The 15,638-nt window shown below is 49.9% G+C and overlaps 2 protein-coding genes across 2 annotated transcripts in view; one reads left to right on the top strand and one right to left on the bottom strand.

Annotated features, from left to right (window-relative positions):
- Nucleotides 1-6,025, bottom strand: part of SUSD6 (sushi domain containing 6) — a 138,384-nt gene extending 132,359 nt beyond the window's left edge. The window contains exon 1 of the mRNA XM_081047570.1: nucleotides 5,991-6,025. The gene's annotated coding sequence lies outside the window, so the exon portion shown is untranslated. The remainder of the gene's footprint in view (nucleotides 1-5,990) is intronic.
- On the top strand, nucleotides 4,123-13,222 carry CCDC177 (coiled-coil domain containing 177). The gene is made up of 2 exons (XM_081047567.1): nucleotides 4,123-4,423; nucleotides 5,292-13,222. The coding sequence occupies exon 2, from the start codon at nucleotides 5,318-5,320 to the stop codon at nucleotides 7,415-7,417; it is 2,100 nt and encodes a 699-aa protein (XP_080903693.1). The 5' UTR covers nucleotides 4,123-4,423; nucleotides 5,292-5,317; the 3' UTR covers nucleotides 7,418-13,222.
- Nucleotides 13,223-15,638: the final 2,416 nt, after the last annotated feature.

Below are 15,638 nucleotides of genomic sequence, written 5' to 3'. Positions count from 1 at the left end.
GTTATGTATGCCATAATGTGTAACATTTTGTAATAATTTTTTCTGTCATCAATGCCATTAGATTCTAATTTATCTATATTTAAATCTAATTGATGGCACTTAATATGTTTTGAGTATTTTTTTCCTAAAATTCAATATAATGGTAAATTTATTATCATATAACAAAATTTTAAAATAAAAATAATGTCATTTATGTACAAAGCAGCTCAAAATGTTATTAATTACATAAAATAGTCAGAATATTTTCTTTTTATTTTTTGTGGATTTTTGACACATTTTGAAGAAATAAATTGAAATCAATTAATGCAGCGAAAGAGTTAAAGAACAGTATAAATGAACAAACAAAGCAGAAATAGACTTATAGATAGAATAAATTGATGGTTGCTAGATGGGAAGGGGGTTAGAGAGATAGGTGAGAAAGGTGAAGGAATTAAGAAATACAAATTGGTAGTCACAAAATAGTCATGGGGATGTGAAATGTAGTATGTGGAATATCGTGAATAATGTTGTAAAGACTATGTATGGTGTCTGATGGATACTAGCTAGACTTATTGAGGGGATCACTTGTTAAATTATATAAATGCCTAACCACTGCGTTGTACACCTGAAACTAATATAAAATAATATGGAATGTCAACTATAATTAAATATATACCGGGGGTGCCTAAAAAATGTATACACATGACTTGTATTCATCTTTTGCTATCAATATACATATGTTATTACAATTTTAATTTAGTTTTTTTCCTTTCTTAAAATGCATATACTTTTTTTGGCAACCTCTGTATATATATAGTCACGGGATGTAAAGTACAGCATAGGGCATATAGTCAACGGCATGGTCATAGCTATGTACGGTGTCAGATGGTTGTAGACTTGTTGGGGTTTGTGAGGTGTGTAAATGTCTAATCATGATGTGGTTTTGTACACCTGAAACTAATAACAAGAAATATATAAACAAAACATCAAAAAGCGAAAAAGCCAAGACAGTAAGAGCTTGTTCTCTTTCCCTCTCTGCTCTCCTCCATGTGAGGATACAAAAGGATGGCCGTCTGCAAACCAGAAAGTGAGTCCTCACCACACACCAGATCTGCCAGCACCTTGACCTTGGACTTCCCAGCCTCCAGAGCTGTGAGAAATAAATTGTTGTTTAGGCCACCCAGTGCATGGTAATTTGTTACAGCAGCCCAAACTGACAGTGAGCTATTACATTAAAGAATGTAACAAGGTACTGAATAGATTATTATCTCTAGGGGGCTGTGCAAGGCAAAATAACTACATATTATGCAGTCCTCTTTTGAGGAAATTGAGGCTCAGAAGGGCTAAGAAATTTGCCTCAAAACCTACAGCCTGGCATCTGAATGATTAGTCTGTATGACTCTTAAGCCCACATTCCTCGTCACCTTGTCCACTATCCCACTCAAAAGGGGCAGGTGGGCATTCCCAAACTGGACTGCTTTCTTTACTGGGTATCATAATAAAGTTGGACTTAGCACCCTTGATCTTTGGTGTTAAAAGATCCAAGGCTAGGACTCCCAACCTGAAGTAAATCAGCACTTACCCCTTGTGAAACCCATCTCCTGAAATGATCAAGGCACTTAAAGATGAGAGGTAAGAGATATCTGACCGTTTAATGGTGTCCCATTGATTGCCAAGTTAGTTCTGCTGAACTGGCTGGCTAGGCCAGTGTCATATTTCAGGACCCCCTTCCCATGCTCTCTCCTTCCACGACCTTCCCAGATAAAGAACCACTCCTTAATCAACGGTGGATCATCTGCTGGAATTCTCCTTAAAAACTTGCAGACACTACAGATGTTTCCTTATTGATTCTGACCACACCTAAAACGTGAGGTTTATCAAAATGAATGGGAACTATTTTATCACTGCTTAATTGATAATACATTGGTCTAGGTACTTGGCATATGGTCTTTCCAGTTCTGACAACAACCCTGAACGGTAGCTATTATGGTCCCTATTTAACGACAAAGATGATATTTACATAGCAGACATTATTAATCTTTAGGGTAGTCAATTTAATGGGATTCTACGTAAAGAGGGAAAACCACCAAGGTTTGGAGAGGTTACGTTGCCCACCCCACTTATCTGCATCTGAATCCGCTTCTCTCTAGATGCTTGGTTTTTTATGGAAATACAATGTATGGGATGCACTTCAGTGTCAGACAGAGCCAGGTCCAAATCCCAGCCTCACCTCTTACTAGTCACCTGACCAATTACTCCTTTTCTCTATCAAGAGCAGTTGTTCACTGCATTCCTGCATGTTTTGCAAAGGCTTTTATTCTATATTATTTTTCAAGGATATTTGTGTAGCAAACATCTTTGGAAGAGAGAAATAGTCTCCCACAAGTCAGGGAAGATGTTTCCTATCCAGGATAATAAAAATAATGCCTCCTTCTGGGGAAAAGGTTGAACAGGTTTGCTAGTAGCCCCTTTAAAAGATTAGGGTTTACCAAGCTTGGGGTCATTCAGCTGTGACACACACCCATTGTATGTGCAGTATCGATCTAAGCCCACCTCTCCTTTGTTCCATGGGACTTGGGGAGTCCACGAAAACATTAATCTCACGCTGCCTGCTGTACCCCAAGCAACAAAAGTCTTTGTTTCTGACCCAAGAGTCTCAGAAGGCTAACTGTCTTGGAAGGCTAACTTGTTAGCATGGAAGTAGGATAAAATCTCAAACCCTTCACAGTCTTTAACACTCACTCAAATGTCAAGTGTCAGTAACTATCCCGTTCTCACCTCCCACTGCACCTCAACTCCTGTTTAGCTTCAGCCCCCAGTAAAACACTGCAGCTGTGTTTGCTGATGTCGCCAAAGACCCTTTTACTACCAGTTTCAGTGGGTATGTGATTCCAAGCAAAAATCTTTCTCGACCTCTGCAGCCTTAACACTTGGGGCCCACTCTGCTTCTGAAGTGCTCTACTGTTGGCTTCCAAAAGACCCCAAGTTCCTGACTGTCCTTATCGGTCCCCTTCCTGGACTCCTTGTCCCGTAGCAGCCCCATCAATGCCCTGCCCGCATCCCTTGCGTCCCACCTGCCTTCCCTGGCGATCTCATCACACTGGTGGTTTTAGGAACCTCCCCTAACCTCTAGTTCCAGTCCAGACCTCCAGCACAACTTACCCAGCCACCTGCTGAGCAGCAACACCTCAAACTCAAGGTCTAGCAAGGAAGGCATCCTTCTGCGGCCCTCCACACCACCTAATCCTCCCTCTTGGATCCACTCTGTTTGTGGTACACCCAGCCACCTATTTGCTCCTGGAAGTCATCCTTGACCCCTCACTGCTCCCCAAACCCCAGAGCCGAGCCATCTTTGAGTTTTCCTTCTTTTATTCTCTGTTTCAGGAATCTGTACTCCCTCCCCCCACAGGCTCTCTCCTACTGTTATTCTCCCTCAGGTCCCAACCCTTCCTGCCTTAGGTGACTGCAGTGTCCAGCTAACTGGGCTTCCTGCCTCCTTTCTGCCTCCTAAAGCCTCAGCCCATTGTTGCCAGTTATGTTCTTAAAATATAAACCAAATCATTAATTTCCCTGCTTTAAGCCTTTGACTTGTTCCTCACTGACTGATAACGTCAAGGTTATTAACAACACAGTTCACCATGCTAGTGTCATATCCCACCCACCCTCCGGCTCCCTCCAAATACCCCTCCCAGCTCTCGCTGATGGCCACTGTCACTCCCAATGGGAAAAAGGTGGGGAGGAGAGGTCTCAAAATAATACTCATTAAGTGGCACTAATTGGTTTTAGGAAGCCCTAAAATGTTCCATAAAGCACTAGTCACACATCTTCTGCCTGTCTCAAACCTATCTGAATGTTCTTAGTTTTCCTTAAAAAAATAACATCATAGTTTGGATCAGAAGCCATTATTTCACCCTAATTATTCACTGTCAAATTTGTTTACTTCTCAGGGTCCCCTTGAGAAGCAAACAAACCAAGCTATTCCTTCATTCTACCCAGTTAAGGTGCTGAAAGAAATTAAGTTATATATATAATTTCTCTCTTTCATCCTCTAAGCACACAGACCAACACCCTTGAGCGTCCACCAGGAGGCGCCGGGCGTGTAGAACGACCTGCGGTACCTTCACGGTCGGAGAGGCAGCGATGGATGCAGCATTGATGGAACCCGGCTTCCTTTTTTAAGAATCAGTGAGAGGGAGGGGAGCAGAGCTGCGTTATTTTAGGGATACATTGTCGCCCTCCCCCTCCCGTGTGTAGGTAGCGTCTGGGATGCGTGCGGGCCCCATGGAGAGACGCTGGCGGTGGCTGAGGTGGCAGCTGGGGCTCCAATCGCGGATGCAGTCGGCAGTAACCCGACCCCGCCGGCGCGGGGACTGAAGGGGCGCAGAGTAAAGCCGCGAGCTGCGAACAAAAGCCCTCGGCGCGGGGCCCGAGCCCCGGACGTGCGGTAAGTGAACCCGCCCGGGGACCCGGAGCGGCCAGCACTGGCGAGGCCAGGCTATCCCAGGAGTCCCCCTCGCTGGGATACGGCCGAGGGACTCCGAGGGCATTTGGGGGCAGTTGTCCGCGCCTAAACTGGGGTGGATGGTGCCTTTAGCACATCAGATTTGGAGGGGAGCCGGTGCATCTGGAAGGAGGACCCAGGCTCTTTCTCCATCCCGGGCAAAAACGGGGCAGGTGTGGGGGTGGGATGAGGTGGGCACCGCGCCTAGCAAGCCATACACAAAAGGCAGGAGCAAGATCCATCACCCCTCCCGGAGAGGCCTTTTGGCATTGAGGCATTTCTCAGTCCTTCCATCACCCCGTGCTTGGGTCTCCTCTGGCAGAGAGCAATCAGCCATAACTTCTTCCCTAGGCAAATGGGGACCTCGTAGCAATGCCCTTTTGATGAACAGGCCTCTTCCCTTTTTGTTCCTGCAAAGCCGCAGCCCCCGTTGCCCGCCTAAGCTACAAACAAATACACTAATCCTCCCGGGAATCCTCCAGCGCCTCTCTGGCCGGCTACTGCCCTGCACCTCGGTCTTTTCATCTTAACTTGCAGCAGGAAGGAGATGTATCCAGCGGGCCAGACGCCCTGGGGAGCTTGACCACGGCCTCTGCCCCGCACCCCGGGGCTCAGGGAGGTGGAGACTGCTCTCTGTGCACCAGGGCCGGCACCCGCCTGGGTGTCCAGGGCACCGGTATTATGATTTACGTTCCCCTGGGCCTCGGAGCCTACTCCCAAAGCGGATAAGATGGGAGGGGGTGGATATGAATGGGGTGGGGGGAACTGCTCTCACATGTATCCCATGATGTCCCTCCCTTGTCTCCCGCAGACTCCACAAAAGGACAGGGCTCCGTCATGGTGGACCCCATACCTGAAGAGGAGAAGGCAGGAGCCGAGCCCGGCGGCTCAGGAGGAGGAAATGGAGCCGCCGCATCCGTGCCCCCTGACGCCCAGGGCGCCCAGCAGCCCGCAGCCTCTTCGGCCTCGGCCTCCGCGTCGGTGCCCTGCAAGGCGGAGGTCCCGTGCGCCGCAGAAGGCGGGCGGCGGGAGCAGTCCCCGCTGCTGCACCTCGACCTCTTCAACTTCGACTGTCCGGAGGCCGAGGGCAGCCGATACGTGCTGACCAGCCCCCGCTCGCTCGAGGCCTGCGCCCGCTGCGCCGTCAAACCAGTAGAGCTGCTGCCACGGGCCCTGGCGGACCTGGTGCGGGAGGCCCCAGGCCGCTCCATGCGAGTGGCCACCGGCCTGTACGAGGCGTACGAGGCGGAGCGGCGTGCTAAGCTCCAGCAGTGCCGGGCCGAGCGCGAGCGCATCGTGCGCGAGGAGAAGCGGCGCCTCTTCACGCCGTTGGGCCCCGCGCCGGCCGCGGCCTCGGCCCCCAGCGCCGGCAGCAGCAGCAGCTGCAGCAGCGCCAGCCTCCCCGCCTCGCCCGCGCCGCGTGCGGCCCGCAAGGCCGCCTCCAGCCCGTCCCCGGCCCGGCCCCAACCTCCGCCCGCGGGTTCCCGGGCGGGCAGGAAGAGCCACTCACTCGATTCCTTGTCCCGCCGACGTGAGGGCGCCCTCAGCTCCGAGTCGGGCGCGTCGTCGTCGTCCTACAGTGGGGAGAGCCTGCGCGAGCTGCGTTGGCCGCAGAGGGTCCCAGCCAGGAACAGCTGCCCCGCGGGGTCTTTGTCCTCCGCCCCCAACCCTCTGGGCCGCCCGTCCGCCCTGGCCCTGGTGCCGCTCACCGCCCGCAGCTTCAGCCTCGGCGACTTGAGCCACTCGCCGCAGACGGCCCAGCACGTGGAGCGCATCGTGCGCCAAGTGCGCGCGGAGCGGGGCCTGAGAGGAGTACCCGAGCGCGACCGCAAGATCGCGGCGCTGATGCTGGCGCGGCACCAGGAAGAGCGCCTGTTGCTGGAGCAGCGCGCGGCGGCCCACGGCCAGTGGGAGCAGCAGCGCGCGAGCGCCGAGCAGCGACGGGAGCGCGAGGAACGCGAGAAGCGCCGAGCCCTGGAGCAAGGCCGCCGGGCCTGGGCTGCGCAGGTGGAGGAGCGGCGCGGCCGCCGGGGCCGCGAGGAGCGCGAGGCGGCGCGGCGGCGGCAGCGGCAGTGCGAGCTCAGCGAGGAACGGAGGCGGGAGCTGGCCGCTCGCCAGGGCCTCCTCCGGCGGGAGCGAGCGGAGCGCTCCGCTCGGGAGGACCGGCTGCGCAAGCTGCAGCAGGAGCAGAACCTGAAGCAGCGGGAGGAGGGCCTGCAGGAAGGACGCGAGCGGGCCGAGCAGGTCCGCAAGGAGCGCGCCCAGCGTGCAGCCCGCACCAAGCAACGGCAGGAGGGCCAGCTGCAGCGGGAAAAGCGGGAGCTGAGCCGGGCCGAGCAGGCGCGTCACCAGGTGTTCCTGCAAGGCCGGGCCCGGCAGGAGCACGAGGAGCGCGAGGGCCTGCGGAGCTCCCTGGAGGCCAGCTTGGGCCGCGCGCAAGAGAACTACGAACAGTTGGTGGAGCAACGCACCCGAGAGCTGCGGGAGCGGGCCCGGAGGGAGGAGCTGCAGGGCCGGAGGGCCAAGGAGACGGCCGAGCGCAAAGATCGGGAGCATCAGGCGCACCTGGAGGCACTGGCCCGGGCAGGGCAGCGGCGGCTGCAGCATGCGACGCAGGCGGCCGAGGAGGCTGTGCAACAGAAGGCGCGGCGCGTGGGTCAGAGCCGGTCGGAAAAGGAGCGGGCCCAGCGCGCCAACAAGGAGAAGGTGGAGAGGGACGAGGACTGCCGCCGGCGGGAGCTACTCCAAGCTATCGGGCGCAAGCTGGAGCGCAGCGAGCAGCTATCGCGTGAGCGGCGAACGGCACTGGAAAGCGCTCGCTCCACAGCCCGGGCCTCCTTCCACGTGCGCGAGAAAGTGCGCGAGGAAACCAACACGCGCTCCTTCGACCGCATGGTACGGGAGGCCCAGCTGCACGCCAGCCTGGACCGCAAATGACCGGCGCCCTGAGCTGGCTAGCCTGCCATGCTCAGCCCCGTGGGGCCTCCCGTGGCCAGCTTGACCAGACTGTGGGAGTCCCCGTTGGGGGTACAGCACAGTGACCTCTCCACCCGACCTCTGCACCATGAACAGTGAGGCAATGGGAGGACCGACATGCGAGACCTTTCAGTCCACTGCCTTGTTTTAAAAAACTGATTTCCTATAGAAATGACAGCACAATCTTTGATCACATCCACCCTTGGTCGCTCCCGCACCGGCCCTTCCCAAGCTGCCCTGTGTGTCTTTTGGGTTGGAATAGAAAGGAGCCGTGAGAAAGGGGCTGGGTCGGGCCTGCGGGGAGAGCCCCCCACGAGAGAGAATGCAGGGGTAATGGTGTCCCCTTCTGCAGCAATCACCCTAGGCACCTTTCATATATTGGTGTTTGAGAGGACTGCGATTACTGCAGCTGAGGAGGCATTTTCCTAGCTCACCTCCATCTTTTAAAATATGACAAGTTGCACAAAGCGCTAGGCTTCACAACAAAGCACAGGTCTTCCAAGGTGTTAGGCCACACCCAAGTGACCCAAAAAGCTATTGATTTTTATATGTTGACTTTAATCTGCCACTTGAGAAAATTCTGGTCTTAGTCCTGATAGTTTTTTTCATTGATTCCCTTAGGTTTTCTAGTTAGACAATCATCTGCAAATAATGATTAATTTGTGTCTTTTTTGTTCTCCTATTCTCCCAAGTGACACAAGAAATTAGTTGGTTTGGTAATGCTGTTTAGCTTAAGCGGAAGCCCCCAGCCTCTGAGGGAGGTGGGTTCCTTAGGCAGCAGCTTTCCACCGGATTAAGCATTCTTGCAGGGTAGTTTCAGGAGGAGGCAGTGTATGATGGCCACCTCCCACTGTGGAGCCCACTCCTCACGGACAGCAGCCATGCCTTAAGAAGCAGAGCTACCTTATGTGCCTGCCCAGGCCAATCCTGCCTAAATCTTCAGCCCTGGATACAGTCCCAAGGGTGGGCCCTAGGGAGTTTGGATTTCCTCTGTGAAGGAATCGTCACAGTGGCTCTGAGGACAGTTGACTGTGGTGGCTGAAGAGCTGGAATTGCCTCTTTGCTGTTGAGAGTTGTGCTCACTATTGTTGGCAGTGTATCTTTTCTCCCGCCTCTCCCCAATGTGAGGAAAAAGATAATCTCTCCCTTCAATGCCCTCTCACCTATGACTGAAAGTTATTTACTCAGTCTCTCTGTGCCTCACCTTTCTCATTGGCCAGACGGGGCTGTTGGTATTCTTTTCCTGGTACCTCAAGGTCTCCCGGATCCAAAGCACCACCTCAGTATTATGTGTTGGTCTTCTTTGTGCCTTTCTTGACCTGGAGTTGGGAGGCAGGAGGGCTGCTGTTGGCCTAGTTTGTTTCTGGGAATATGGATTCCAAGCGTTGGAAGGAGCAGTGCTGACAGACAGATGGTCGTTTAGCCTCTGGAGGGAATACTAATATTTGCAAGACCAGGCCACTCCCTGGTCCAAAAAGTCCTGTTCTGTTGTCATCTGGAAAGTTTAACCCCTAGAGTATTTCTCTTCCATGAAGCCAAAGTCATCCCCCAGCTGTGTCCACCCACTGACTCTGCCTTCATCAGGGAAGGTGGGAAGTAAAACATTACTTCTTACATTAAATCAAGATCAGGAAATGAAAGTTACCAAAAAAATCAGTGTCGAGAACTACTACATATTATACATAGTTCATGTATATTCTGCTGGATAGAATTATTCCTAAAGTGTCTGATGTTACACCCAGGCATGTGTGCACACACATGCACACACTCTGTCAGTACCCCCCATCACGTGCCAACAGGTATAGGAGTATTGTGTAGAAGGAAGCAGTGCTTGGGTGTTGTGAAACTAGGAGAGGAACTGTGCCAAGGTTTATTTCTTGAGTGGGTGAATTGTTTCCTCAAATTTTCTTGTCAGTAACCAAGTTGTCTATGAGCTATAATAATTGGCATTGTGAGTCAGGGGCATTTAACTAAAATGTTAATGTCATACTTGGTTCTTACCTTGTGGTTCCTGATTTGCTAGAGGGCTTTTGAAACCTTAATAGAAAATCTGACCTAAAACTACTTACTTCCAAAGTATGTACATTCACATGACAAGGACACAATCTGGGGTTTTTGGATAAGGCATTGAAAAGTACATAGGGGATCTTATCTGGCCCTTTATTCAGTTTGTTTTCTGACTTACTGAGTGACTTCAGGTAGATTAGCTCTTTGTGCCTTGGTTTCATGGTCAAAGGGATGGTGACTTTGCCCTCCCTCTCACACAAACACTGTGAGGAATGAGTCAGAATTAAAGTGGTGCTGTCAGTACTATGACTTTGGAACTGCCGGTACAGTTGCTATCAACAGGATCATGTGTCTGTACTGTTCCTAGAGAGCATAATGTACTGTCATGGCCTAGTGCAGAAAGGGATGGTCTCCAAAAGCATATTGCAGATCACAGTGATCTGCATATTTACATCACCTGTGATGCAAATGCCCAGGCTTGAATGTCACCAAATAATGCACTCAGAGAAAAGCACTGTGTAAAGGAAAAAAACTTTGGGATTAAAAAAACCAAAACGATATAGCTAAGTAGAATTAAAGCAAACACAGAAGCCAAACCTAGTAATAGTAAAAAATGGTTCTTCCAAATTTCAGACCATCCCCTATAAAACAGACTCATCTCTATATCCTAGGATAAGTGGTCATGTTGCTTTTTAAGGAGGAGCAATTTCCAAGATCCTTTGTTGGGCCCTTTATTGATAGTACGTATTCTCTTTGAAATGATGCCAGAGAGGATAAGCGTTTCTTATTCTGAAATGCGGCAAGAGAACATAGGGGTGGCAGGGATGATGGTGAAGAATTGCTTATGATGCGAACATTCTAATAAGTGCCCAGAATTTTCCTCAGAGCACCATGCTGAAAGTTCTTACTATCCAACGAAACTGCAGCCTTGCAGTGGCCCCAGACCTTCACATTTACCCTCCTGGAACATTCCTTGCTCAAGAAAGAGAGAACATGAAGTGTGATGAGGAGGCATGAAAAAGGTTGGAAGAAGCTTTAGTTTGGTTCGTTACCAAGAAGACAAACAGGTCAAAGCCATTTCATTGGTGAAGCTAGCCCAGTGTCCTGCTCAGGCAATGACCAATGCCTACACCACATCTGGACAGGAAGACAGAAGTTTCCTTTTGGAAGCACATGGACTGTGAGTCTTCAATGGGAGCAGTAAGCAGGATTTGCCAAAGATGAAGAGTCTGTGGGTTGAAAGGCATATGAGAATGTAGCTTGTGTTCGGGCCGTTCTGTAATGCCCATCACTTATCATTCCCCCTCCTTTAAAAAGGCCATTGAAACTGAAGGTGCCTGACTCTGCATAAGGTCCTGTATCTTGTTTACCATCCATTCCCCTGTAGCCCCTGGTTTAACACCTCACATAGGGTAAGCACATAAACACTGGCTGGGGAGAGGGCTAGCCAATGGATGGCTGATGGACAAATGAGTGCTGACCAGGGGAAATCAGTGTAAAATAGATTGGGCAGGCCTCCATTCATTCAATACATTTGTAATGCACACCTGCTATGTGCCAGGCGCTGCCCTTGGTGCTGGAGAGACAGTCTCTCATTATTGACTCTAGGGACCATTTATACTGCAATGTCATGAGCAGGCACCTGTATTTCCCCATTGAGTTTAACTACCTCCCCACCCTGCTACCCATCCACAGGAAGACCTGATGGCCCTTCAAGCACTAATTTCAAGCCTTCTCAGTTTCCTGGGGACACGCCATCCACCGGCCAACCATCATCTATCTAGTCACTGTTGTTCTCTTTCCCTCAGAGGAGCCTTGATTAATCAGGTCAGATTCATAAGGTCGTGTACTTAATCACTTTTAAATTACAGTAAAAAGAGAGAAATTAATTACCTTCAAGGGCATTGATCTGTGTTGCTTTTAGCAGAGGCAGCACAAATAATGATCATGGACCTAGAGAAGCAAGCCGCAGGCCGTGCAGAGTCCCAGATCACCAAAACGGGACCAGGTCCATCATTCGACTGTTCTTGCTGAGACAAGAAACTCAACATTTCAGAAGCATTTGTTTTAAAGTCCCCACAAAAAGATTTCTGATCAATACTGAATCAGTGAGAACGCTTAGTGATCCCGAATATCCCACGGCTTAAAACTCCCTGGTAATTGAGGTAACCCATAGGTTGCTGTGTAGACTGGCCTTTTCTCCACCATGGAACTGCATCTCCACCCTGCATGTCCCATAGAAACATTTGACAGTGGAACATAAGAAAACCTGCATTTTTTGACACAGTGTGCCTGGATAAGGGCTTCTAGGAGCCCAGCAGACACCTCTCAGTTGTAGAAGTGTTTAGTTTAGGCCTTATATGTGACGCATTTGGTTTGGAGAGTCTCATGCAGCACCTGCAGTATTACGCATGATCACACGCTTTGGTTACATGACTTTACAAAAGAGCATCTTGTCTGCTCACGCATGTGCTCTGTCCCACGAAGCTCGGATGCGCTCTCCCCATGCGCCTCCGCCCAGCCCATGCATGCCCCACGTGTCCCAGGCCTACATCCTGTCCCCGGTGCTGCTCTGGCTTCCCAGAGGTCAGCGCTGGGACGGAGGGTGGAGTTAGTAGCAGACATTTAGATATAGAAGGGCAGGGTGATTTCATTTTGAGGAACACTGGTAATCATTGTTTGCAATGTTGCTGCTTCCCAATTCATCAAATATTGTCATGTCTCACATAAGCACAAAAACCTAGTTCAAAGCGATTTTGAAATTAGCTTCCATTTTGAACTGTTCATGCCCTTCTTCCTCTCCACTAGTTCAGTATTGATGGCATGTTTTTGTGTCAGACACTTGCACAATTCACAGGACTGTCAGAAAGATGATCTGTATCTACTCCTGTGTTTTTGAGTGCACGCGCACACACGCGCACACACGTGCGCACACACAGTCCCAGCATCAGCGTTCTTGCAGAGGCAGAGAACCTGTAGCCATCCTTTTCTTTCAGGGAACGGTAAGCTCTGGGAAAATGGAGCTGCCCCTTGGTGGGGGTCCATTGATTCCATCTACCCCCAGCTCCAAGACTGCTTCAGGCTCTAGCCCGTAAGCATGGTGTCCATATTTCCCAAGTGCATCATTGAGCCACATGGGTGACAAAGGCTTTTCATGCGGCCGCTACACTTCTCCTTCCTTCTCCTCAGTGTGAGAGACTGACTGGGCACTGGAATTTGGATGCCAAAAGTTGACATTCAGAATATCTCAGTGTGACAGAATGACTGATAGCTACAAAGTTTTGAAAATCCAGTCCATGTGGTTACCATACCTTCAAGGCAAAGCGTTGGGCAAACGAGCAAGTGTCTTGACTTATTCAAACTATTACCTACTGTTCCACGTGCTCCTCTTGTCATCTGTCAAATGGGGACAATAAATCCTAGTTGGTAGGGAGTTTTTAAATGAGTAATGTTTGGTAAGCAGCACCATCCCTGGAAGATAGAACTCAATTTGTGGCTATTGTTATTCTGAACTTGGGAGGGCAGTAAAGGAAAGAATGGGGTAGGTTGAACTTCAGCCAGGTGGTCCTGGTGGATGCCAGGCTTGGATGGCAGCCCTTTGTGCATGTCTATCCCTTGCTGTGCGACAATTCCCCAGTCATTCCAAAAGAAGGGGCTCTGGAATAATGGACCTCCAGGAATGTGCAGTAGTCTGCGGCTGGGGGAAGAGGAAGGGAGTACCTTGTTTACCAAATGTTTGGCAATAAAATTGATATCTGATGATAATTTTTGAAATTTTATTTTAAGAATTCCTAAAGGATGTTTATACTGACAGGATGTTTTAAAATGTGTGTGTCTTTCTTGGGAAAAAGGGTGGGTTTCTGTCCCAGCAAGACCCAAATTCTTTGAAAGCATCTTTAGCAGAAACAAGTAGGAAAGGTTGTAGGAGAACCACTGTTCTAGGGGGGTCTGATACCGCAGGATGTGGCACAGGGCAGGAATTCTGGGACGTGCAGCCCTCTCTGCTGTGGCCACATGGGAATGAGAAAGAGGGTCTGGCACAAGCCCAACCTGGAAGAGTGCTTTTTCTGAGAAGGCTCAGAAAAAGCCCCGGCCTCCTTTCCTGCCACACCACACCCCCAGCCATGCAGACAGCTGCATGGAGATTAGCTGCAGGAATGGCTTTGTAGAAGTCCATTCCCCACTCTGGACATATATCAATGTTCAGAGGTGCTGCGCAGGCTGGCTGGCCCATGCTAGTTCTCACCGTGCATTGGGAAGTGAAGACAAAAAGTGGGGCAAGCTGGCAGAAGCTCTCCTGCTTTGTCACCTTTCTAGTGCCCTTGGATACCCTACAGGGAGGCTCCAGTGGACCTTAGAGGCCTCCTGAGCCCTCAGCAAAAGAGTAGAGTAGGCAGACTCTGCCTTCCAGGAACATCTGCCTATTTGAAGTCGCAGGGTGAGCAAAACACGTAGCCAAAGGGAACAATTTGCTAAAGCTGGGATTGCAAGGGTAATGATAACTCATGCATACTAAGCACTTACACTATGCAGCTGACTGTCTTAAGCACTGAATCGTCGCAAGATCTCTAGTCCCACTCTTCCCATTTTACAGAGAAATTTGAGGCACTAAGTTTAAATGATTTACCCAAGGTCACACAGCTAGTGTTGAGCAGAACCGGGCTTGGAGTCAAGTTAGTCTGGCTGTACAGCAAATGCTTATAACTAGTATGTTTGGCCCAGCCAAAAGCTCTGGCCTTATGTTTCATAGTCTGCCTGCATTGCCATAGGTAGGTTGAGAATTTGGCCTGGGCTCCCACGTCCGCAGCCACTAAAAGAAGTGAAAGCAAACGACAGGGCAGGAGGGAAGTGAACTTCCCTGGGAAGGGAAAGGGTTGATTTATGAAGGGTTATTAAAATAAGTAAAAGCATCATTATGCTCAAGAAAGGAGAAAATGCAGTGAGCACACAGAAATAAAGGAAGAGAACAAAAGAGGCTAGGGAATACTAGGATGAAGTCACAGACAGAAAAATTCAGGCAGGGTATAGATCTTGAGAGTACATATGAGCAGGCTAAGTAAATCAATGCCTCAGAGGAAAGAGAGGCCCTGACTGCAGCCATCTAAGGCAGCTGAAGCAAGATCCAGGGAGGAGAAAGGAGAGAGCAGCTGCCTTGGAAACTGATAGTTACTATTTAGGTCCCGACTCAAAATGTGTTCAGTCTATAGGTATCAGATCCACATAGATAAGGGTAGGCAAGCCAACACTAAGGGGCCTTGCAAAAGTCACCAAAACTTCTAGCAAAAAGAATATACAAGTTACAAAAACGTTCAACTTCTTGTGCTTGTGATTAAACCACTTAACAAATCCTTGGAATCCATTAGAAGGTACTTTTGAGATATCTCTTCTCTCTGTGGGCACTAGAGTAGATTTAGTTCCTATGTCAAGTAGCAGAAAAAGTACACAAAGCTCAAGGAAAGGCAGTCCGTTTTGTAACTTAGAGGGCTATTGGTAGCAGGTACATCACAGAAGGTGAAGATTTGAAATGAACACAGAGTGATTTAGAATGACTTAGATTATATTTGTCAGGCAAAAGAAAATCTGTTACTGATTTTCTTTAATGTTCTTACCATCGAATCCTGAGGTAAGATGCCAGATTGCCCATCCAGTTAGGCTGAATGATATGAAATTTGTTGATATTCAACTGTTTTTTGACCTACAAAGCAGCAGACAATGGGGTGACTGGTGCCCTAAATGGGCTGTCTGAAGCCCTTGCCGGAACTGGGGGTGAGGGAAGGAGAGAGATGCCCAGATAGCCGGGGCATTCAGGTCTCATATGGAAAGAGATGTCCCTTAAGGAGCTGGCATGAACAGGTCAAGGGCAGCCCGACAGTGTGCACAGACAAAGGGTAGCTATTCTGCGTGCATGAAGCACACATTTATGTCAGTGCATCTAAATGGGAGCTCCCTTGGTCTGCCCCCACAGACTGGGCAGCACGGCTCTTCATTTCCCTGCACTTTCCTGCAGAGGCTGTGGCCCTGTGTCTGAGGCACACTCCCAGGGGTCCTGCAGGCAGCAAGCTGATCAGCATGCTACTGCCTGCCTGTCCAGAATACCAAACAGCAAACAGCACTGCAGGCTCCCATCTCTCTGTAGCAGCCCGCTACCCTGGCACCAGCTCCACCCTCCAAGAGC

Source organism: Rhinolophus hipposideros, assembly GCF_964194185.1.
Source record: "Rhinolophus hipposideros genome assembly, chromosome: 5".
In the NCBI taxonomy this organism is placed as follows: Eukaryota; Metazoa; Chordata; class Mammalia; order Chiroptera; family Rhinolophidae; genus Rhinolophus; species Rhinolophus hipposideros.
The sequence above is the reverse complement of the archived record's forward strand: the minus strand, read 5'-3'. Positions and strand labels throughout refer to the sequence as shown.

What these genes read in the sequence shown, in the direction of transcription:
- CCDC177 (XM_081047567.1), top strand. Translation starts at nt 5,318, where the DNA reads ATGGTGGACCCCATACCTGAAGAGGAGAAGGCAGGAGCCGAGCCCGGC.